At 40.8% G+C, this 23,690-nt stretch overlaps 1 protein-coding gene across 2 annotated transcripts in view; it reads right to left on the bottom strand.

Moving 5' to 3' along the window:
* PTPRN2 (protein tyrosine phosphatase receptor type N2) overlaps positions 1-23,690 on the bottom strand; it is a 942,968-nt gene that overhangs the window by 516,961 nt on the left and 402,317 nt on the right. For both annotated transcript variants that reach the window (XM_065582768.1, XM_008162983.3), the window contains 3 exons: positions 16,233-16,487; positions 14,680-14,720; positions 12,261-12,649 (listed from right to left, as the gene is read on the bottom strand). In XM_065582768.1, coding sequence (XP_065438840.1) covers positions 12,261-12,649; positions 14,680-14,720; positions 16,233-16,487 — 685 coding nt within the window. The remainder of the gene's footprint in view (positions 1-12,260; positions 12,650-14,679; positions 14,721-16,232; positions 16,488-23,690) is intronic.

Consider the following 23,690-nt stretch of genomic DNA (forward strand, 5'->3'; position numbering starts at 1 on the left):
AAAGATGAGTAGTGAGAATTTTACCCTCTGATGGCTGTTAGGTGGTCTCCTGTATATGAAACAAGTTGATTTCACTCCAGTTTCTAGTGTGTAGGTGTCTACACTACAAAAAAAGTATCTGGCACTCAATAGAGACTCCAAAAACTGGACAGGCATAGAAACCAAACTACTCTCCTTCCCCATAGTTAAGCTCCTCCAGGAGCAAATTTGTGCTAGAGTTAGTCCTTCAGTAAGTGCAGAGATGCCATACTTCCTGTTCACTCTAGATGTAGTCTTTGGTTTCTTGTGATACACTTCCTGCTGGGGCTGAAACAAAGAAGCATAGGCTAGGGCAGTTGCAGGCTGCAGATACATGGGGAGGCGCTCTGTGACTGTGGGGCCTATTTCCAATCCTCCCTTCGGTCACATCTCCAGGCAAAATTCCTCTGAGCTGTGCCCACTGGCTACCTGGATGCCTTCAAGGAGCAGTGGATGCCATACGGGTTCTCTGCTCAGTGTTCCTCTCTGGATCCCTGCTTTTGACTCTGTGACCCTCACTCTTATCCCGGTTATTTCATTTGTTGTCTCCCATAGTTAATTGAGACCTCCTTTTAGGCTGGGGGGAGGGGAGAATCATTAGATGTGCATCACCAGAACCTCAATAGGTATACAGAGTAGTAGGAAGTTTGTTATCTTATTGCTGTACATAGTTTCTGTTAATAATAAAGCGTTTATCTTGACACCAGTCTACTCATGAGTAAGACACTACATGGTACCAGGACTGGAAGGCACAGCATGCTGGAAGACCCAGTGAGAGGTAACATTGAAATGGCTGCTGCAGACACTGTGTAGTTGCAAGTAACTCTCCACAGTCCCTGAGAAACAGTGGAAATGCTGAATATGTCTGGAAAAGGTTCATACAGTAATTTGCACTTTATATGAAAGCCACAGGGGCAAATAACTGGAGGATGAGCAAAATATTGCCCTGTTCTTAATTGTGGCAAGCACAGAAGCTCTAGTTGTATATAATGCGCTCCATATGGTGAGAGAGAAGAATATATAATGAATATATTAAAGGACATTGTGTCCCTAGAAAAATGTTACTTATGAGAGATATATGTTCAGGTTGAGAACACAGAATGAAAGGGAAACAATCAAGGAGATTGTCACAGACTTAAAACTAAAAGTGTGCCCTGTGAATATGGACTACTAAAAGACTAGCTCATTAGAGATCAGATTTTCCTGGGTGTATAAAAGTCCATGCACGGTTACTAAGGGAGCTGGAGCTGACGCTAGAAAGGGCAATATGTATATGTCAAGCAGCAGAACAAACAGAAACACAAATAAAAAGCCTAGAGAAAGGCAGGAGAACATGGCTGTCAGTACCATAGCTAAGACAGCAAGGGAAAAATTCACAGAAATTAAGTTGACTGAGTACAGAAACATAGAAAGCAGGAAATAGTGCCAGTGATGGGGTAACCAGTCTGAGTGTAGGAAATACCCAGCATTCAGGCAAATATGTGGAAACTGTAATAAATCCAACCATTATGCAAAAATAAACGGAGAAAGCGGGAAAGTACATGTGTTAAGTGCAAAAAGGGATTCCTCAATTGAAGAGAAAGAGTTGTTCGTAAGCATAATAATGCTGGAGGCTGAAAACTCAAAAGATAGGCTGATTAAATGTGCCCAAATGGTACTTACATCACATAAAAGATAGACGTTGGAGCACAAGTAAAAATAGGAACAGAAACTGAAAGAGAGAGATGTAAGGAGCACCTAAAAGTAGAAGAGTAAAAAGTGTCTGCGAAATACTATAATGGAGGTACAATTCCAGTATTGGGAAAGTGCACACTGACACTTAAATACAAATGGAAAATGACAAAACAAGAGTATGTGGTGGTACACAGAGGCAAGCAGCCAGTCTTGGACCTATACATGGGTGAGGTGCTTGGTCTTCTTAAGAGGATGTCTACCAGAGAGAGACAGAAACACAACATAGAACCAGATATGAAAGAATTAACATCATATGAAGATGTATTCACAGGAAATGGGTGCCTCCCACTAACATACAAAATATCATTAAGAGAAGATGCAGAACCAGTGGTATCTGCCACACGAAATGTTCCACAAGCCTTAAGAAAGAGGCTAGAAGTGTTGCTGAAAAACATGATGGCAAACGGTATCATTTAGAGAATAAAAGAACCAACCAATGGGGATCACTGCTTAGTAAGGCGGGCGACTATGGCCTGTGTATGGACCTTGAGGAGCTGAACAAAAACATAACAAGAGAACACTTCCACTTGTCCACAAGAAGTGACCTATTGTCCAAGATGGTAGGAGCCAAATTTTTATGCAATCAGATGCATTAGCAGGCTTTTGACAGATTCTCTTTGGACACAGACCCCTACGATCTGCACTTTCAACATAACATTTGACAGATACTGCTTCGCAAGACTGCCTTTTGGAATATATTCAGCTCCAAAAGTATATCACTGCACAATGAGCCAGATGATAGTAGGAGGTATGAAAGTGTACATTGATGTGTAACAGAGTGTACAAACCCCACCCTGGTGAAGAGAGGGTTAAGGAGTTGCTCTGGACACAAGAGGCCTTGCCCAACCACCCCTGCTGGGCTTGCTCACAGTGGCGGCAGAGCACAAAATGGAGCAGCTCAGCTCAGTCTGGGCAGACAGAGCAGGAGAGCAGTTGGGTGTTGCAGCCTCCTCCAGAGAAGCTGCTGAGGCTCCAAACTGCCGGGACCAGGCCTTACATGCAAGCCAACACAGGCCCTTCAGCCCTGGAGGCTGATGACAGTGAGCTGCTGCTGATAGGAGAGACCCTCTGGAAAGTGGCCTGAGAGAACTCCAAGGGGAATCCCAAGACAGACGGCACCAGTAGGGGAACCGAAGTTGGGGTAGGAAGTGGCCCAGGGAGCAGGCATAAGGGTACCTGCCCCCTAGGCCGTACATTTTGAATTATTGTTTCTGTGGGCCCTGGCTTGTAACCCGGTGGAGCAGGGAGAGCCGGGTACCCCTACCTCCGGCCATTGGGTAACACAGTCACTGACTCCAGCTGCTAGGCAAAGAAGCCATTGACTCTTGCCATTGAGAGACTGAGCCAACAGCTACAGCCATTAGGCAAAATGGCCATTGCTTCTCACCATTGGGAGACACAGCCATTGACTGCAGCCACTAGGCAAAGCAGTCACTGATTCTTGCCACTGGACTACAGAGTCCAGAATATCTCCACTAGGTGGTACTGCCAGCCTTAGGCTCAACCCCCCCCCCACCCCACCCCCCTCCCATTGAACATCAGGAATGACTGAGGAGAGTACTGGAAATTGTGAGAATGTATAGTCTTAAACTGAATAAGGCCAAATCTCAATTTCAAACAATAGAAATAACATACTTGTGAGAGAGACTGACCCCAAAGGGAATCTTTCTTGATGAATCGAAGATTCAGGCAATACTGAACATGCTGAAATCTGAACATAAAAAGGGAATTCAAGGGCTGCTAGGCATGTTGAATTATGTCAGAAAATTCATACCTAACTATACAGCTCATACAACCCACCTAAGACATCACTTCCACAAGGTCACGGAATGGGCCTGGACTCCAGAGCATAAAAGAGAGTTCCATGGACTTAAAGCACATTTTGACATCAACTCCAGTGCTGCAATTTTTTGAACCATTAAAAGACATCAAACTCTTCACAGATGTCTCAAAAATAGGGCTGGGAGCAATACTAGTAAAGTGTCTTGGAACTGACCAGTTTCCAGTCTTGTATGCCTATAGGGCTATGACAGCCACACAGAAGATGTATGTACACATTGAAAAAGAGAGACAGCCTGGCATATAGATGCACAAGATGTCACTACTTTCTCTATCTTCAGTTTCAAAGCAGAAACTGATCACAATCCACTGACTGCATTACACAAACAGGGCCTTGGAGAAGCACCTCCAATGATACAGAGTCTACTTTTGAAAATACAGAAGTATAATGTGCCCCTGGAGTTCCAACGTGAGTGCCACTTAGTCATGGCAGACACACTCTCAAGAGCATATGCTCCATCTGACAATACACAGATCTGATGACCTGGAACAAGCAGTAAACATACATGTCAACATGATAAAATGTCACGTGCTGTATCTTCAGGCATATGGGATGAATTGGAGACAGAAAGTGCTAAAGAAGAAATCCTTCTTTAATAACTCTGTGCTTTTTTGCCTATAGGTTCTGGGGATGGGGTTGTGGTTTTTCAATATGGTAAGTGGCTATCCATCATGGTGGTCTTGTGATGTGCAATCTCTCAGAATCAAACTCCAAAGAGCTTTAGGATTCACCTTCCAGGATCTCTCCTGAGCACTAAATACAGTACCTTTTTGTAATGAACTGTACTGTCATTGCCATTATAAATAGCAATGTTTACTACACAGTGTTAGGAGATACTGCAGTAGTTCAATTTTAATGATTAAAACTGTATACAAAAATAAAGCATAAATCTCACAGACTAATCCCAGACTCTAATTCAGAGATGTCCAAAGTGCAACCCAAAGGTTAAATGAGGCCCACAGACCCCTTCCCCAGTTCACCATACTGTACTATGCTATGATTATGTATGTAAGCAGGGTCTGAAAGATTTCTCCCCTGACATCTAGTGATGAATTAGGGGAAAAGACTTCAGGAGCAGACTGTATGTGCATAGACACACCTACTCTGTCTTGGGTATCAGCAGACAGACCTGTGTTGCCAAAGTGATCAATTTTGCCTGTTTAGGGTTAAAATTCACTTTGGTCTTGAAGACAAGGGTAATGAAATGTTATCATTATTATATGAGCAAAGAGCAGCAGGACTGTACTTAACATGCCCTGATTGAAGAGGGGCACCCTAAATGTTAATCTCGCTTTCTAAACAGGAGGTAGTGATGCCAAATCCAAGTTAAAGTCAGAGGGGGTAGAGACAAGTGTTTAAAGGGTCCCAGAAGCCATTTGCTCCTTCCGTCCCTCCCCGTCTCCAGTGTTTAACAACAGAGCTGCCTAGATTCATTTGAGAGACCTGGTTCTTTCTCAGTTACCATTAGAGCTGAACTCATTGATAAGCTGATCTAAGAGGGCTGAACCTTAGACCTGGCAGACAGTGTTGTGGTGAAAAGACAGTGCAGAATAGGCAGCAGCAGAGAGGCTCCTCACTACTGAGGGCAATCACTAACGAGTTGAAATCAATGAGAACTGGCCTACGTGGTGCAATCTCAGAACCCCGCATTGCAGCGAAAGGTAGCAGTTAAGGTTGCAGTTCTGAGCAACAGCAGTGATGACAGCAATGACAGCAACAAGCAGTGGCAAGAGACAACAGAAACAAGGGTGAGCAAAGGCACAGGCATCACTCAACCAGCCTCTCCCCTTTGGGGCAGGAGGCAAACCCACCCAATAGCTAAACAAATACTTTGCCTCAGTCTTTAATGAGGCTAATGAGGAGCTTAGGGATCACAAATGGAGGATATGGAGGTAGATATTACCGCATCCAAGGTAGAAGCCAAACTCGAACAGCTTAATGGGACTAAATTGGGGAGCCCAGATAATCTTCATCCAAGAATATTAAAGGAACTGGCACATGAAATTGCAAGCCCGTTAGCAAGAATTTTTAATGAATCTGTAAACTCAGGGGTTGTACCATATGACTGGAAAATTGCTAACTTAGTTCCTATTTTTAAGAAAAGGAAAAAAAGTGATCCAGGTAACTACAGGACTGTTAGTTTGACATCTGTAGTATGCAAGGTCTTGGGAAAAAATTTGAAGGAGAAAGTAGTTAAGGACATTGAGATCAATGGTAATTGGGACAAAATACAACATGGTTTTACAAAAGGTTGATCATGCCAAACCAATCTGATCTCCTTCTTTGAGAAGGTAATCGATTTCTTAGACAAAGGAAACACAGTGGATCTAATTTACCTGAATTTCAGTAAGACATTTGATAAGGTTCCATATAGGGAATTATTAGCTAAATTGAAAAAGATGGGGATCAATATGAAAATTTAAAGGTGGATAAGGAACTGGTTAAAGGGGAGACTACAACAGGTCATACTGAAAGGTGAACTGTCAGGCTGGAAGGAGGTTACTAGTGGAGTTCCTTCGGGATCGGTTTTGGGACCACTCTTATTTAATCTTTTTATTACTGACCTTGGCACAAAAAGTGGGAATGTGCTAATAAAGTTTGCGGATGACACAAAGCTGGGAGGTATTGCCAATACAGAGAAGGACCAGGATATCATACAGGAAGATCTGGATGACCTTGTAAACTGGAGTAATAGTAATAGGATGAAATTTAATAGTGAAAAGTGCAAGGTCATGCATTTAGGGATTAATAACCAAAATTTTTGTTATAAACTGGGGATGCATCAGTTGAAAGTAACAGAGGAGGAGAAGGACCTTGGAGTATTGGTTGATCACAGGATGATTATGAGCGGCCAATGTGATATGGCGGTGAAAAAAGCTAATGCGGTCTTGGGATGCATCAAGTGAGGTATTTCCAGTAGAGATAAGGAGGTGTTAGTACCATTGTACAAGGCACCAGTAAGACCTCATCTGGAATACTGTGTGCAGTTCTGGTCTCCCATGTTTAAGAAGGATGAATTCAAACCGGAACAGGTACAGAGAAAGGCTACTAGGATTATCCGAGGAATCATGAAAGGAGATTCAAAGAGCTTGGCTTGTTTAGCCTAACCAAAAGAAGGCTGAGGGGAGATATGATTGCTCTCTATAAATATATCAGAGAGATAAATACCAGGGAGGGAGAGGAATTATTTAAGCTCAGTACCAATGTGGACACAACAACAAATGGATATAAACTGGCCATCAGGAAGTTTAGACTTGAAATTAGATGAAGGTTTCTAACCATCAGAAGAGTGAAGTTCTGGAACAGCCAGGGCGGGCTTTAGGCCGATTCGGCTGAATTGGGCCCCGCGCCAAGAGGGCCCCGCGCTGCAGCTCTCCACCCCGCCCCCTGCTCACTTCCCCCTCCTCCTCTCCCCTGAACGCTCCGCCCCCTCCCCTGCTTCCCGCGAATCAGAGATTCACGGGAAGTCTGAAAAGAAGCAGGGGCGGGCCGGCAGCACAAGGTAAGCTGGGGTGGTGGGGGCGCGAGAAGGGCTCCGGGGAGGCGCCGCCCGTTCCCGCCGAGCACGCAGGCCCCAGCGGCTCTGGCCCGGCCCGGCCCGGTCGGCGCAGCTCGGGTCGGCCCCGGCCCGGTCCCCGCGGCCCGGCCCCGGCCCGGTCCCCGCGGCGCGGCTCCGGCCCGGCCCCGGCCCGGTCCCCGCGGCGCGGCTCCGGCCCGGCCTGGCTCCCGCGGCGCGGCTCCGGGTCGGACCCAAGCCCGGCAACCCCGGCCGGAGCGCGGCTCGATTCCTGGGGGCGGGGTTTGCAGCAAGTTAAAGCCGGCCCTGGGAACAGCCTTCCAAGGGGAGCAGTGGGGGCAAAAGACATATCTGGCTTGATAAGTTTATGGAGGGGATGGTATGATGGGATAGCTCAATTGTGGCAATTAATTGATCTTTGCCTACTAGCGGTAAATATGCCCAATGGCCTGTGATGGGATGTTGGATGGGGTGGGATCTGAGTTACTCTGAGTTACTACAGAGAATTCTTTCCTGGGTGTCTGGCTGGTGAGTCTTGCCCACATGCTCAGGATTTAGCTGATCGCCATATTTGGGGTCGGGAAGGAATTTTCCTCCAGGGCAGATTGGCAGAGGCCCTGGGGTTTTTTTGCCTTCCTCTGCAGCGTAGGGCACGGGTCACTTGCGGGAGGATTCTCTGCACCTTGAAGTCTTTAAACGACAATTTGAGGACTTCAATAGCTCAGACATAGTTTAGAGGTTTGATACAGGAGTGAGTGGGTGAGATTCAGTGGCCTGCGTTGTGCAGGAGGTCAGACTAGATGATCATAATGGTCCCTTCTGACTTTAAAGTCTATGATTCTATGATCCTTGGACTCTGGGGATGTTGCTGAGTCCTTGGATAACAAACTGGAGTGGGGTGGAGCGGAGGGAAAAGGGGAGCAGCATGTTAAAGAGACATTTGTCTCTGGGATCATACCACAAGGTGGGAAACCGAGAAAAAGGACACTTCCTAAGATACTGTGGGGTGGGTGTTTCACTTATTGGTTTTGTACTTTCAAGTCATTGTTGCAGTGTTTTTCCAAATTAATGCTGGGTTCCCTCTCACTTTTATTAAGAGCTTTCTTCTGTTACACAGACTCAGTCATTGTGAGTGGGAAAGCACTGGCTCTTAGTGGAGGTGTTTAGTTTTTCCAGATTACTGGTGGGGGCTTTGTCTTGTTAAGAGGAACCTCTAGACATTGGACCCAGCATAACCTGGTAGAAGGGTTACATACAGTATACATACCATTCACATATGTCTGATGATTACCTACTATCCTTCTTTAATAACTCTGTGCTTTTTTGCCTCTAGATTCTGGGGACAGGGTTGTGGTTTTTCAATATGGTAAGTGGATATCCAGGGTGGTCTTCTGATGATGAATAGATGAAATCTATTCTCAGAGTATCTCAGAGTAATCTTGTGCAATCTCCCAGAATCATACTCCAAATAAAAAATAAGAACAGGAGTACTTGTGGCACCTTAGAGACTAACAAATTTATTTATTTAAATTTGTTAGTCTCTAAGGTGCCACAAGTACTCCTGTTCTTCTTTTTGCGGATACAGACTAACACGGCTGCTACTCTGAAACCTGTCAAATAAAAAATGGGGCAAATGACACCTAATGCCTGGCTTAATAATATAGGCTGTGGAGCACACAGAATTATTAAGGCCAATCTGCAGAAGAATTGAGATTTGAACTCATGGACCAATATTTTCAAAAATGGATGTTCAAAGTTAGCATCCTAACTCCATACAGCCGAACCTGTACAAAGACTGATATTTCAAACTACTGAGCATTCAGCAGCTTGCAATCACTTAAACAGAAGCGGATGAGCTGAGCTGGGTGGGAAACTATTTCTTCTCTTGTAAACTTTTTGAGATTTCAGAATTTGTCCGGTTTTATATGGGGATGGAATTGAGACCCTTTGAAGTGTTTTGTGAAAAAAACAGAGCGAGAAAGACCACAGCTCCCTTTGTCAGAATAGCCATTAGCTCAGTGATTAGGGCACACTCCTGGGATGTAGGAGACCTAGGTTCAAAGTCCTTACTCTGCTATTTTTCCCAAATTATTGATTATTCTTGGGTGGCTCTCTTATTTTGACCAGAAATCCCATTGGAGACCTAAGGAAAGTTTTGTCAAAACTGGTATGTTCTCATGAAAAGTTTTAATTTTGACAATCCAGCATTTTCTAATGGGAAACTATCTTGTTAAAAAAATTCCCAACCAGCCCTACTGCTGAATGCCTAAAAATGGACTTGGGAGCCTAACTTTAGGCACCCATTTAAAAAAATGGTGGTCATGGTTTCCTAGTCCCCAACCCAGTGCACACTCCCACAGGCTAAAAGGTATGTAGCTTTTGTTCTCCTTCTCAGGGAACTATATGTTAAAATGCATTTTATTTTGGCATTTTCATTTTCTGTTAAGAAGAAATTTTCCATTTTTGAATAGAAGGGAAAAAAGGGGGCTTTTAATGGCCCTCCCAAAGGCAAAATCATTTTTTATCCTTAATTTTGGAGTCCCTATCAATGCATCCAGGTCATAATATGAGAATTTTTTATAATTATAGCACCAAAGTTAAAAACATATAAAATATAATAACTTCTTTTAAATTATTTTTCTTCTTGTAAATTTGCCATAGACTAGACCTACAATTAGCAGAAAGAGTTACACTTCCAGGAAGGACAAATCCCATACAAAAAAAGCATTTACAGAAGTAGTTCCAATTTTTTTTAAAGGGGACAAACAGTAAATAACCCATTTTGATTGGTTTTTCACCATAATAAAGTGCTGAAGCAGCACCCAAGAGGATTTTCTAGACAATTGCCTACACAAACTGTCAATTTGTTCCTAAGATTAGCCCAGATGGATAGTACGGTTTGTATGGATTGTACTGCTCTAAGCATCTGAAAGGTCACTAGACGAAACAGCAGGAGTGACCTATTGTTCTTGCTAGTGACAACCAGTTTGCCATTATGACAAGTCTTTAAACTATCACAAATCTTTTCTTTAAGAATTACATGGAAATATTATCGCTGCTTCGTGGCACAATTAAAAGCTGTCATCTGAGGAGTTCAATGCCACAATCTTAAATATCTCCTTGGGTCACACTTGCAAAGCCAAAGAAGCCTGAGAATCTAATAGTGAATGAATCACCTCTGACATCTGTCAACTATACCACTGAGTGCAATCTTTTCCGTTGCATTCTGAGATCAGAATGTAAAGAAACTCAAGCTGACATCCCCAGTGTATAAATATGTAGGACTTTTTTCATTTTTTGCCAGCTGACTACTGGTTTCAGCTGTAAAAATGAAGCTTCATTATTACAAAACAGTTTGGCTAATAAAAAAATCTTGACATATTAAGAATGGCAACATATAGCTTGACGTGGGAGAAGAAGAAAAAACTATATAATATAATATTCTAAACTTAGGCACTACATCTGACATTGCATTTCACCTGTCCATTTACTGTGTACAAATTATTACTGGGTTAAATAAATTAAATCTTAATATTAGCTTTGTAACCTTGAATGTCCTAACTGCAAAGTATTCAGGGAAGCCGCTGCATGTTGTAGATTGCTCCAAAATGCAGACATATTAGAAATAGGCTTTAAATTTCAACCTTGCTCTTGAACCCTATTATTTATTTTTTTTACCATTCTTTAATGTTTAAATGTTTCAGAGTTCAATGGAAACTTTAAAACAAAAATAAAACATTCATGCATACAAAGGATAATGGGTAAAATGTAAAACAGATTTTCTGAACTTGTATGGAACCCAATTATTTTTCCACTTGTAGTACAGAAAAGCAGGTAGATTAACTATTTTTCTAGCTATAGTGCCAATGTCTCCCTCTCTCTAGGTCTGAATATATGCCAATATAACACATACTTATAGTGATATCCCATTGTAGAGGATATTGTTACATTTTCAAAACATGGCAATGGTGTTTGTTACTACTAATTCATTACAAACAATCATTCCAAGATTTATACTAGGAGAACTTAATACCATAGCAAAAGGTACTAAAGATATGAAAAGATGACAGTTGCTGAAATGTATAATTTTTTAATGTATCCCCACTTCCGAGCAGAAATAGTTACCAACCACTCCTTAGCTGCCTAACCCCCAAAAGCAAAAAATCTAATGCACCAAATTCAAGAAAAACAACTCTGTTCAAACCCTTAGTGAAACTGTCCTTGTGCTTCTCTGTCAGATACTGTCCAATTGCTCTGTAGGGCCCTATGTACACTAGGAAAATAAGAGATTGCTGGCAGTGGTTGTCAGCAATGGGTCCTATCCTGGCCCTTCCTCAACTGTTGTAGACAATGGTTTAACTGCTCATATGGAAGGGATAAACCCATTTTCAGCACCATTGCAGATGTCTCAATAACACTTTCTGTAATGGTGCTGAACACAGATTTGTCCCCTATACCCTAGCAGTTAAACCATTGTCTACAACAGTTGAGGGGGGCCACTAACAAAATACAAATTTTTTATTCAAGAAATAAGTAAAAAAAGAAAAGTCTAAACTTTAAACTTCCAAATGTCTTCCCCCTCTTTAAAGCACTGTGTTTCACATCAGAAAAAAAAGTGCTGTCTTTTTGAAGTATAGGATTAAATGTCAAATTCATTAGTTACATGACCTGAAATCATTAGGTCTTTCATTCTCAGCTAGCTTTGTACATGATGTTTGGATTGTGCTATTTTCAGATCAAAATGGAACCACAGAGGAAATATTGTGCTTTGTTATTGTGTATCATTTTTCTGAAGAATGACTCAGGCATTGATATTTAGGCTACTTTGAAGTCAAATATTTAAAGCGCACATCCTTAATCATAAATACACTGATGGATATATTGTGCAGATCACGGGGACATCAGAGGACCAAGCGAAAAGTAAGTAAAGGGCCTACATATTATATATCTTCTACACAGACAGAATGGCAGCTCTACTCTCCTATATTTCCATCAAAGTACTGAGCTGGCTGCCAACAAAGTGTTTCTGATGTGTCAAAAAGTGGCACAGTAAATAGCATCTTCCTCTTTTACATTCATGTTTCATCAGTTACAACCAGTCTACATTTCCCCATTTTAAAAAATGCAATTCAAGTTTGCTACTATACTTACTCTTTCTCTGTCACAATATAGCCATATTCCTTCTCCTCAGAAGACTTCACTTCTAGCTGTAGGCCTTCTCCCATCTTTTTTTGAGGTTTTTCATAGGCACTTTCATCCCGCATCAAAGAATTCTTAATCCAGTAGTCGATCTCAGTCAGCTCCTTAGAGTCAGGTGCGGATTCAGTTTTCTTCTCAGCTGCCAGTTCCCTTGAGAAAGTCTCACTCTTTACATTTTCAACACCAACCTTCATTTCTTCTTCTGAGGAAGAAGAATCTGAGTCTTCTGATTTCTTGGTTTCAGTCTTAAAGGACTCTTCAGAAGTAGGCTTATCTGGCAGATTTTCTGTTAATGCATTCTCATTCAAGAAGTCCATTAGTTTTACACCCAAATTGTTCTCCTGTATTAAAAGAATAGAACTCTTTGTAACATTAAACACATGGAGGTATGGGTCCACTTATCACATACAATGCCTGGACCCGATCCTGCAAACCCTTACTCATGTGATTGGATCTACTCGTGTAAATAAGTGTTTGCAAGATCTGTTTAAATGAAGAAAGAGTATATGTAAATATATTTACATTCTGAAAATAAAACTATAGCACAATGTGAAAAGAATCTTGAAAGCTTCCACTATATCGTGAGAGGTTTTATATTATTATAAGATTTATATGCAAGGTCAGACTTAAGTGTTAACTTAACTGTAGGACTTACGCTGTTTCAAAATGAAATGTCTCTTTTCAGCTTGACAACCTTTGTTCTCTGAGACATCGTAGAACAGAATTGGGAGAATATGGCAAAAAAAGATTTCAGAAATATCTGTTTGAAAACAAAATCTCAAATTCAATATACGGTAGTATTTATAGTCCCTTATGTTTGTGTTTTGTGAAAATTGATGAGAGTAAAATTTTATCCTCAAGAAAATGAGAAATGATGCAAATTACTTTTACAAATATGTATTTGCCTGAGTGTTGGTACTGAAAATATCTGTAAAACTTTTTAGGAGATAGCACATCAGGAGCAGAAATAATACCATGTGACTTAGGTGTCCAATTACTCTGCATGAATAGTGAATTGTCTCTAGCAAATTGTTGTGGTAAGTAGTTTGTGAGCAATCCATAGGCTGTGATTTGATCATAAAACTGATTTGTCTAATGAAGTCAAATAATGAACAAATTAGTAAAATCAAGGCATATTAATTGAAAACTCACAGAGGGGGATATGTTCATTACATAAATGTTTGCTATATCTAGGGCTATCCCAGAGAGCGGTGCCTGGTTGCTTATGAACCCCATGTAAAGTTCTCTTGTGTACAGCTGTATTCCATTCTGTCACCTCTCCTATTCAAAGTGTTGCTGAAAGATCTATTTGTGGAATACCCCATTGGTGAAACAGCAAGTGCAGCACTTTGTTCTTCAGAGCAAGTTTGTGTGGATGGTTGAAATTCCAGCTGAACTGGCCCACTAGTGTATTCTTCTTGCCTGGACAGCTGTTGGTGAGACCTGGTTATAAACACACCATGGATGGCTTCTTGACAAACTGAGGTAGATCTAGTTACAACCTGACAGTTTACATAGTACATCACATAGAATTTCTCACTTTGGTTTGCCAAAACTCTTCTCTGAGTTAATTTTTCTCCATGCAACCCAGAAAAAGAATCAATGATACTCAAAAGGACTAGTGAATGAATTAAGTGCCCAAGTTCTGAGCCAAGGCTCACAAAAATATCCTCAAATTTGCTGCTTAGCTGAGGACCCAAGCCTGGTGTCATAGTTTGGGGTCAAGTTGTCTTTCTGGATCCTGGTTTTTCTGTCCAGAAGAGGATGAGTCATGAAAATCTCTCCTCTCATGTTCATTGGTTTGAGCAGATTTTATCCCTGCATGGGGAGGTGAAAGATTGATGATATAGAGACCCAATTAATGGAAGTCAATTTTGAATCCTTGAGATTTAAGGTTTCATCAGTTTTCCTGCTAAAAAGTTTCCTCAGAGAAAGCCTCTTTACTCATATTCCATCTCAACAGGAGATGTCACCTGAGTCACTATTGCTAGCATTCCCCAGATTTGAGATCTGAAGGACTGGTAAAAGGATATTTTCAATGAGATTCCTCAGTGCTTGAATTCAATTCCTGTGGGAGCCTGAGTTTGTCTGACATTCAGGACCTTTTCCCAAGCTTTTGTTTGAGAGGATGCTAAATTGGGATATTTTTCTTCTGGTTCTCAGTTTAGTTAAATTTTAATTAAATGTCTATCCAATTTATGTACATTCATGTATAAATCAGAGTAGGTACATTTTGTAAATAAATAAGAATTATATACATTTGAATGTTTTATTTTTTAGGAATGAGGCATTATGCCTCAACATAAAACTATAGAGAAATAATTATTGACATGATAGTGTGGAATATTTGGTTTAACAAACTTTACTTTACCTTTTTATCAGCTCTGGCATCTTCTTCATGTCCTCCATTATCTGTAGGACATGAACAGGGTATATATGTAGTTATAAAATACAGAACTTTGTTTTTAAAACACAGATTACTCATGGGCTGCTCTAATTTTTAATGATAGCTTCTTTATTAGAGATTAAACATTACAATGTTCTAGTTGAAAGGTTAAAGTAAAAAGGGTAGTTCAGTTTTATTCTTTTAGCTGCATTTGGACAGCAAACTAATGCAATGTTAATAGAAACAGTACAATTAGAGTCAAATTAGCAGTGTATTATGCTAACTAATGCAGTGGTATTGCTTATTATTTTACCACTGTTTACCAATGCCTAAGAAAAAAATCAATAAAATGACTCTACCTAGCAATAGTATCATAATTATATACATAAACAAACAGTAGCAACATATTCATTGTGCATGCGCTTTTTGGTTGATAGATGCTTATACGACTATGTTATTATGAAGGAACCAAAAAAACTTATTTCTGTACATGCTGCAGAGACTTCAGAAATGAACCACATCCTGCAGTTAAATTACAGTCATACTTTGCAATCACATCACTGTCTGAAGTCAATGGTTCTTCTTAGACAAAAAGATTAAGAATTGTATCTTAGTAATTTGTCCCAGTGTGACTCAAGACAAACCCAAAGGACTGTTTCATTTTAAACCAGACACAGTAGTGATCATAAAAAAAATCATAATTTCCCTAAATCCATATTAGTAGGAATTTGAGCTATACTTCTACTGTCAAGAGTCTTGTTCCCATTAATAAATAAACAAACAAACAAATAAAAGATAGTAACATAAAAGTCAACATTTGCCACAAAATACCACACAATGGTGGTATCTGAGATACTGCAGCATTTTCTATCATACAAGAGGGGTAAGGAGAAACTATAATATATCATATCCTTCTGTGTAGTAAATGTAGAGTTTTTAATGGCAACCACAAATCAGCTGGATTACTGATTACTGGACCACCAAAAATCTGTGCTCAAACACAACCAAATAAGTATAATGAATCTCCTTAATTTCCTGAGCAGAAAGAGGAAGAAGTTGCTTGTATATATTTGCTTGTCTGAGAGTTTCGGCTGCATGCAATTATGGTACACAAAAAATGATTACTTGTAAAGCAAAACGGTAAATTTTTTTGCTTTATAATTTATATATTTAAAATTATATTTAAGATTCTTGGTATAAAAAGAATGCTTTTTATTATCATTTTGTTTAAACATCTCATTCTCAAGAATGAGAAATTAGGCCTAATAACATAGACCAATTTACCTTTTATCCTGTTTATGGAGCTTGACGATCCAGAGCTCACATTTACCTTGAATACATGTCTGCATTGTAAAAAGCAAATTTGAAGACTGAAACCATCCCGAACTCTGGCAAAAAATACAAAAACTCTCCCTCCCTGTCTTCTTTAAAAATCAATGAATAAGAGAGAGAGGTCGAGACCATAATACTGCAGTTAAAATAAAGAGGAAAATGACTGTAAATTGCTTTTTGTCATGTTTATCTTTTTGGTCTAGTACCTTGTATGTTAACATTGGCATCCATTAATCCAGTCTCATCATCTGCTCCTCCTTGTGCATCCACTTCCTTGACTTCTGCTTTTGATCTCTCTCCTTCAAACTTTCCAGCTCCATTTTGCTTTTCTTCTGCCACATCAACAACTTGAATGGCGTCAGCAATAATATCAGCCATCTCGTCAAGCTCCAGTGGGCTAAGATTATCCACGTTCACCTTGTGTTTCTTCAGGTCTTTCAATATATCCTGAATAAATGTTTCTAAGTCAAAAAAAAATCACCAACATGATCACTGGATTTATTTACATGCAAGAGAGAAACATTGTGCAAGTGCAATATGCTTATAATATTTTCAGGAAAATGTAAGACATCCTTTCCACTTATGGAAACATTATAATAGCACACCAAAAGGCTGGATTTGGTGAGCCCCATCATAGTCTGATGACAGATGACTGCATTGCAAAGGAGGTGCACTTTGTTTCAGAAAGCAGGCTTTCAATTCAGTGCACGACCAGCTGGTGACAGATGCTGAAGGATAGAAGTCAGTATGGCTTAGTTAGCTGCACTCACGTCTCTAGGACAAAATTGTTGCTGTTTTTCTTTGCACCAAGAATCATCACACTTTTCCAATCTAAGCTGACTTAACGTGACCTTAAGTGACTTGACAATAGTAGTCAATTAAGATAACTTTTAAGGTAGCTTGATGGTTATTTATTTGATTACATTAAAATAGCACAGGCTATTTTACATGTAGGGAATATTGTGTCAGATGGTGTATGATTCAGCTCTATCCACCATTCTATGAATCAATTGTTGAGCCACATTTTATAATATAAGTCTTGTCTAGTCAATAAGTGGTATGGGTATAATTACTGAAGTAAGAGATAGCTAAGGATAAGGATTTTGGATAAACACACTTTATGGTGTGATTATTTATATATTTGTTAATTTTTAAAATACGGGAAGTAGCTAAAACATTATTAAAAATTTTGGAACGGGAAAGTCAGATATCTTATCCTTTAATCAAAAAGCTGTTATCCATCCACAAGTGTTTTATACCATAATATGAAATTGACACATTTTCTAAACCATATTCGGCAAGAAGAAACAATAAGTCTTGTCAAATGAGAATTCTACCTAAATGCTGCTTTGACTTGTCAGCCATTGACAGAATAGGGGAAAATATTTTTATCAGTTACCTTGAGGAAAGCAAATGGAAGATGACATTTCAGGCAGCAGGAGACAAGGGAGATGGATTGGATTTATTAGTTCTATATTTACAAAGGAGGACAAACACCATGCTTTAGGAAGTGTTACCACACAGAATTTCAAGGACAATGGAGATTAGAGATGAGTTAAACTAGAAGGATACATTTGGACAGCTGCAAAAATGAGGCAATGAGCATCCGGAAAAAGAGCTTTTATTTGACTGTCCACTTACACTTCATTGCCACTGGGCTGAGTACTCTGCAGACCTTATCCAAATCTCCCTTGGAGAGGCCTCACTTAATTAAAGGTTAATTATGGTCTCAGAAACCATTTTTCAGCCATGTGATCTCTTTTGTGCTTATCAATACTGATTGCTAATTCACCAGTTCACCTCAAGAAGAGCTCCATGTAACCTTGTCTCTTTCACCAACAAAAGTTCATCCAATAAAAGATAATACCTCACCCACTCTGTCTCACTAATTCACTCTACAGTTTGCTTCTGTGTGTCTGTCTCTCTCTGTTTGCAAAACAGGCATTTTTAGGTCTGTAGTGTCAGGTAAGAAAAACAACAACATGGAAACATTGATATCTCAAAAAAGGGTTATAAATTGCTTTAAAAAGTTGTGTTGAAAAGTATATTCGATGCCTCCAAACAAGATTAAAGCAGCCCATTGAGGTGGCTAGGGTATATGCCTTGCACTAATGGAAGACCCTGTGCAGTAAGGTTCTACTCAAAGTAAGTAAAGGTGGTAGAATTGCGACCTACATTTGAAGAGTGCTACATAATATTGTACAACTGTTACAAATGTTTGGTTTATACATAGTTTACTACTGGCATCCACTCACCATCAGGAAATGAATACCTAACATTATCAAAAACCAGTAAAAAAAATGATTAAATGCCTTTCTTCAACTGGGTATTCTAAAAGAACAGATGAATCTAGGTTTCTTTGCATGGTGTAGTGGGGGGGCTGCCCCACTCCCTGAATTTGGGCTGCAGCAGGCCAGTGGGCCTGCGCAGACAGGGAGCCAATCAGGGAAGGCCTTATAGGGAGCCAATCAGGGCCCAGATTGGAGGGAGCCAATCAGGGCCAGGCTCAGCCCTATAAGAAGGCTGCTCAGGGAGAGGAGAGTCAGTCTTGAAGAGGACACCGTGAGCTTGGGAGCAAAGCGGGTCCGGACACGCCAACTGAGGGCGAGACGACGGACAGGACACCTCCAGGAGGGGGTGCTCCACTGTTCAGAGCTAATTCCCGAGACAATCAGAGTAGGAGGCGCCAGGTGGTGAGTCCCAACCCCGTCACACATGGGCATGCAGAAATCAAAAAAGCTTTAGTCAGACTTAGCCAGGATGAGTCCCAGAAGCTTTCTGCAAGATTAGACGCTCAAGAGTTAGCTCAGAAGATGAGCCATTACAAAAATAAACACACTAAGGATGGTAATGTGGGACACGATACTGCACAGATTTAATAATACAGGTACTAGCAATCAATGCAATTGCCATATGTCCGCTCAGGCATCAGTTCTGAATTGTGTTTTATTTGTATGGCTACATGAAAATGATCAGGAACAACATCCGAAATAATGAAGAGGAAGCAAATAAACCAAATAAGGAAGAATAGACTAAATGTCAGTTGCAACTCACAACAAAAAAAGCTTTTCAAGTATGTTGATATATACATACATGGCACATCACAGTACAAAAGAGTATGTTTGAAACACTATGCATGATTGCATGACCTAAGTGAATCTATAAAAAGAACAATGGAAACCTACAACAAAATCAACGACTGTTTTCCAGTGGTTTTTGACCATGAATTCACATGTAATCGCTGTACTATCAAGATTTTGAAGGTTTTCATGACCATTTTATGCATTTTCTGCACCTTTCCCCAAAGAGAAAAGTGAAATTTACAAATTGTTGTCAACTCTTTCTATCATATAGATTACACGGATCTACTTCTGCCTTTCTAGCACACACATAAATGCTGAATGTTAATTTTCAGCACTCAAAAGAGTTAAAAGCCACCTCCATAGTACAATGAGCAAACTCGACTCAGGGACTTTGACCTCCTCGACATTAAGTCATTGTACCAAAAAATTAGACTTAGGGTAAAATTTTCAAAAATGCCTCAGAAGCCTAAGTCTTGTTTTAAAAAGTGATTTAGGCACTTAGAAGCTCCAGTCTCACTGAAAGTAAACATGATGTAGGCTCCTAAATCCTAGCAAAAAGTGTGTAAGGTTTATTTCATTGAACAAAAATGAGTATAAAGTATGTTCATTTAATTAAGAAAAACAACATAAGTCAGGTAGAGGACAGTGGTAACATCATGTAGTTTAAGTTCTTGCTGTAAACCAGGGAAGTCAGGGGGTTTCCAAGTTCAAATTGGTGCTGGGCCCCAGGAGACTTTAATCTCTGTCTGTCCAGGATTAGGTTCTACTCCAGACAGGTACCGACCAGCCATGACATTCAGATCCAGACCCAAATTTCCCCTAAAGTTGAGATCCAGGGTTTTGGTTCAGGCCACAGCTAATTAAAAATGTTATAGAAACGTAACATCCTTATATTTTTCTAAAGCGCAGTTTAATGTCCTCACATCAGAACCAGTTGCCAAATCAGCAACTGAGTTACTGAACAACAAACTGCCAACATAATCTTGTCATTTCAATTTCACTTTACTTTTTCCAAGCTCTCTTCTTTTCTTTGTGTCTATTATCTAGCAAAGTCTTATCTCCACAGTCCACTTCCATAGGTTCATAGCTGATAACAAAGCACAGTCTCAACCGCAAAATGGAAATAAAGGCAAGAGAAATCACACAAGAGAATAACCACAGGCCCTGCTCCAGATTCCACTAACAGGCTCTCTGCAGGTCCTTCTGGTTCATTGAATAAACCAGAGTAAGAGAAGCCTCCTGCCTCCCTGCCATTCCCAATCTAGCCAATGTCACCAGGAAACTGTTCATCAAAAAGAGCAACTCCTGAAAAACAGCATCATGTCAGCACTGACTTCGAACTTGACAAAAACTAGGCATTACAGTATTGTATGCTACCATTATTGAACAACCACTGTCCTACCTATTAAAAAAACAGAAGAGTTGCAGAGTAGAGCCAGTGCTGAGGAATTTGAGGAATGTGATGTGTTAAGTATGCCAGAAGGAGCACCAGCAGAAGTCTGTCCAGACGGTCAATGCAAGCTGGTGAAAATGATTTGCTTTGTAAAAAGGTCTGGGGAGAGAGCTTGTGTATCTACCTGGGACTAATAAATATGCTGTTAAGTAAGTGTTTTTGTTCATTTTAAATATGGACATTTTCCCCACTTGTGCTGGCACACAGCCATTCTTGTACATCATTTTCAGCTGATAAGATGAGGAGCCTATTTAAAATACAATAAGGGAATTTCTAGACATCTGTGTTGGGTCCTGTATTTACTGAAACCCTTTTGGGAATTTCAGTTAGTTCTTATGAATTTCCTAAAACAAGGAAAAAGAGGGTCAGCAGTTAGTGGATATTGTAATACAGCCGGTAGCATATGTGTGTGTGTGCACATGCATAAACTTCTGGGTGCCCATATCACTCTTCCTCTTCCCAATACTGGATAGAATCAGAAGTGATCCCAGTGGCTCTGCTCCATAGCTATCTGCTCAGCCAAAATGTGCTCTGGGCCCCCTAAGGTCAGCTGCGGTGGTCTCCTGGAGAGGGAGCTCCACACATCCTCCAGGTCTGACAGAGAAGGGCCACAGCCACCTCACTCTCTCTGATCACAGCTCTCCTGCAGAGGAGGGAGCTTAACCTATGTGTCAGGTGGACTTAGCTCCATTGCCAAGAGCAGGAAAACAAGTCAGCTGGATTTGTGCATGGCAACCCATTAGCAAGACCCATGTCTAAATGCGTCCCCCCCTCCATCAAAATACGCCTCAGCTTCTTCTGGCAGTGTAATGTACGGTTTCCCTACACAAGCTCACGGAGTACGTCTGGAGAAGTCTGCACACACTCAGTAGCAAAAAGGGCACATTGTGGCATGACGCCGCACTTTGTAACTTTCCTTTGCTTGCTGGTGGGTGGATGTTAGAAGACTTATCGCTGTGCCCAGATATATACAGCACAGGCTCCTTACCTATGAAAATCAAAGGACTACCAGCACACAGAGAATCAGATCCCAGAACTCCAGGCCATGGTTATATAATTTAGAGCTTGGTACTCTTTCCAGTAAAGACCCTCTTTAAAAGGATTTCTGTCTGTGGGGACCAGAGTACTTTAGCTGTTTATTCTTTTAGCTTTTTATTTGTTCTATGGACTTTCTTCTGATGGGGAGAATTTGGGTTTTTTGGGATGCTTGGGGTATTTTCAAATGACTTTTTGCACTTTAAACATGAAAACTTGATTTTTATTAATAAAAATCCCTGTGAATGCCTCACTTTGGCCTACGCAGGGGAGCCTGAAAATGTAATGATTCATGAATCAAACTAGTCTGGACAAAGCTGGGCTAACTTGCACATGGCGCTTGTGCAGTTGGCAGGTTTTTACTTAACAATTGGACTTTGTCTCCAAAGCCAGGGCCCGCTCAGATCACACCACTCCCAGGCACACTCTGTCTTTCAAGCCTGTTAGTTATGAGTGGTTTAAGAACATGCCCAGGCATTTTCCTGTGTATGAGTGTCTCCCTCCTGCTCCCTAGTTAACCTCCTCTTGTTTCCCACCAACTCTCGCTGATGATCTGCTCAAGCCATTCTTTGTTGTTCTGCCAGACATATTCTCTCCCTTCTCGACTTCTGAAACATGTGGCCAGAGTAGGGACACAAGCTCAAGTCACTGTCCTGTGCTCTGTTTAATATGTGAGCACTTCTGTGGTTGGCACTTTGACCATGTATGTCAGGAAAAGTAGGGAATGCTGATGATTTGACTGACTGAAGAAGAAGAAGTCTGGCAGCTTGCACGTGTACAGAAAGCCCACACAACCAGCAAGATTAGAGGAAGATTAGGAGCAGGGAGAGATGGCAGATTCAGAGGAGAAAGGGGAAAAACAAGAGAAGAAACCAAATTTCTCCACAGATATACAATTATTGCCCGCGGTGCAAATCTTCCTTGTAGACTTTAAGGTCAGAAGGCACCGTTGTGATCACTTACTCTGACCTGCTGCACACTGCAGGCCACAGAACCTCACCCACCAACTCCTGAAATAGACCCCTAACCTCTGGCTGAGTTACTGAAGCCCTCAAATCACGGTTTAGAGACTTCAAGTTACAGAGAATCCCTCATTTACACTAGTTTAAACATGCAAGTGACCCGTGCCCCATGCTGCAGAGGAAGGCGAAACCCCCCAGGTCTGTGGCAATCTGACCTGGGGGGAAATTCCTTCCCTACCCCAAAGATGGCAGTCAGTTAGATCCTGAGCATGTGGGCAAGACCCGCCAGGCCGATACCTGGGAAAGAATTCTCTGTAGTAACTCAGAGCCCTCCCCATCTAGTGTCCCATCTCCAGCAGTTGGGGATTTTTGTTAATGGCAGTTGCCAATGGGCCACATGCCATTGTAGGCAGTCTCATCATACCATCCCCTCCATAATCTTATCAAGCTCAGTCTTGAAGCCAGTTAGATTTTTTTACCCCCACTGCTCCCTTTGGAAGGCTGAACTTCACTCCTCTGACAGTTAACAACCTTCGCCTAATTTCAAACCTAAACTTGTTGAGGGCAAGTTTATAACCATTCATTCTTGTGTCCACATTGGTGCTTAACTTAAATAAGCTACTCTCCCTCTCTTGTATTTATCCCTCTGATGAATTTATAGAAAGCAATCATATCATTAGGCTAAACCTCTGGCTGGAATTTGGCAGCTTTGCTACAGGCAGGAAAGCTGCTCAGATTGGCAGATTCAGTCTCTGTCCTTCCTCATTTCTAACTGCTACTTTATACTGTGAATATACTGATGTGTTACCTCACGTGTATCTTAAAGGACTGGTAAATGACTCAAAGAAGCAAAAAAAAAAAAATCAACAATACTACTGATACTTCACATGAATCATTTCGGGGCATTTAATAAGTTCATATAACTGCATACGTAAAAGCAAGCTAGCAAAACTGTACGTTACTAGAGGATACATTATGCATGTGAAAGTCAAAGAAGCACAACCCAATGAATTTTGAAACATGTTATTCACTGTAAGTGTTAAGTATGTTTGTTGCCTGTCGACTCCTGCTAGGAAAGGTGAAGTGGAACAGTTGGAGGACAGTTTAACCAACATGGGCCTATTTTCCTTT

This window comes from Chrysemys picta, chromosome 2, assembly GCF_011386835.1.
Source record: "Chrysemys picta bellii isolate R12L10 chromosome 2, ASM1138683v2, whole genome shotgun sequence".
NCBI lineage: Eukaryota > Metazoa > Chordata > Testudines > Emydidae > Chrysemys > Chrysemys picta.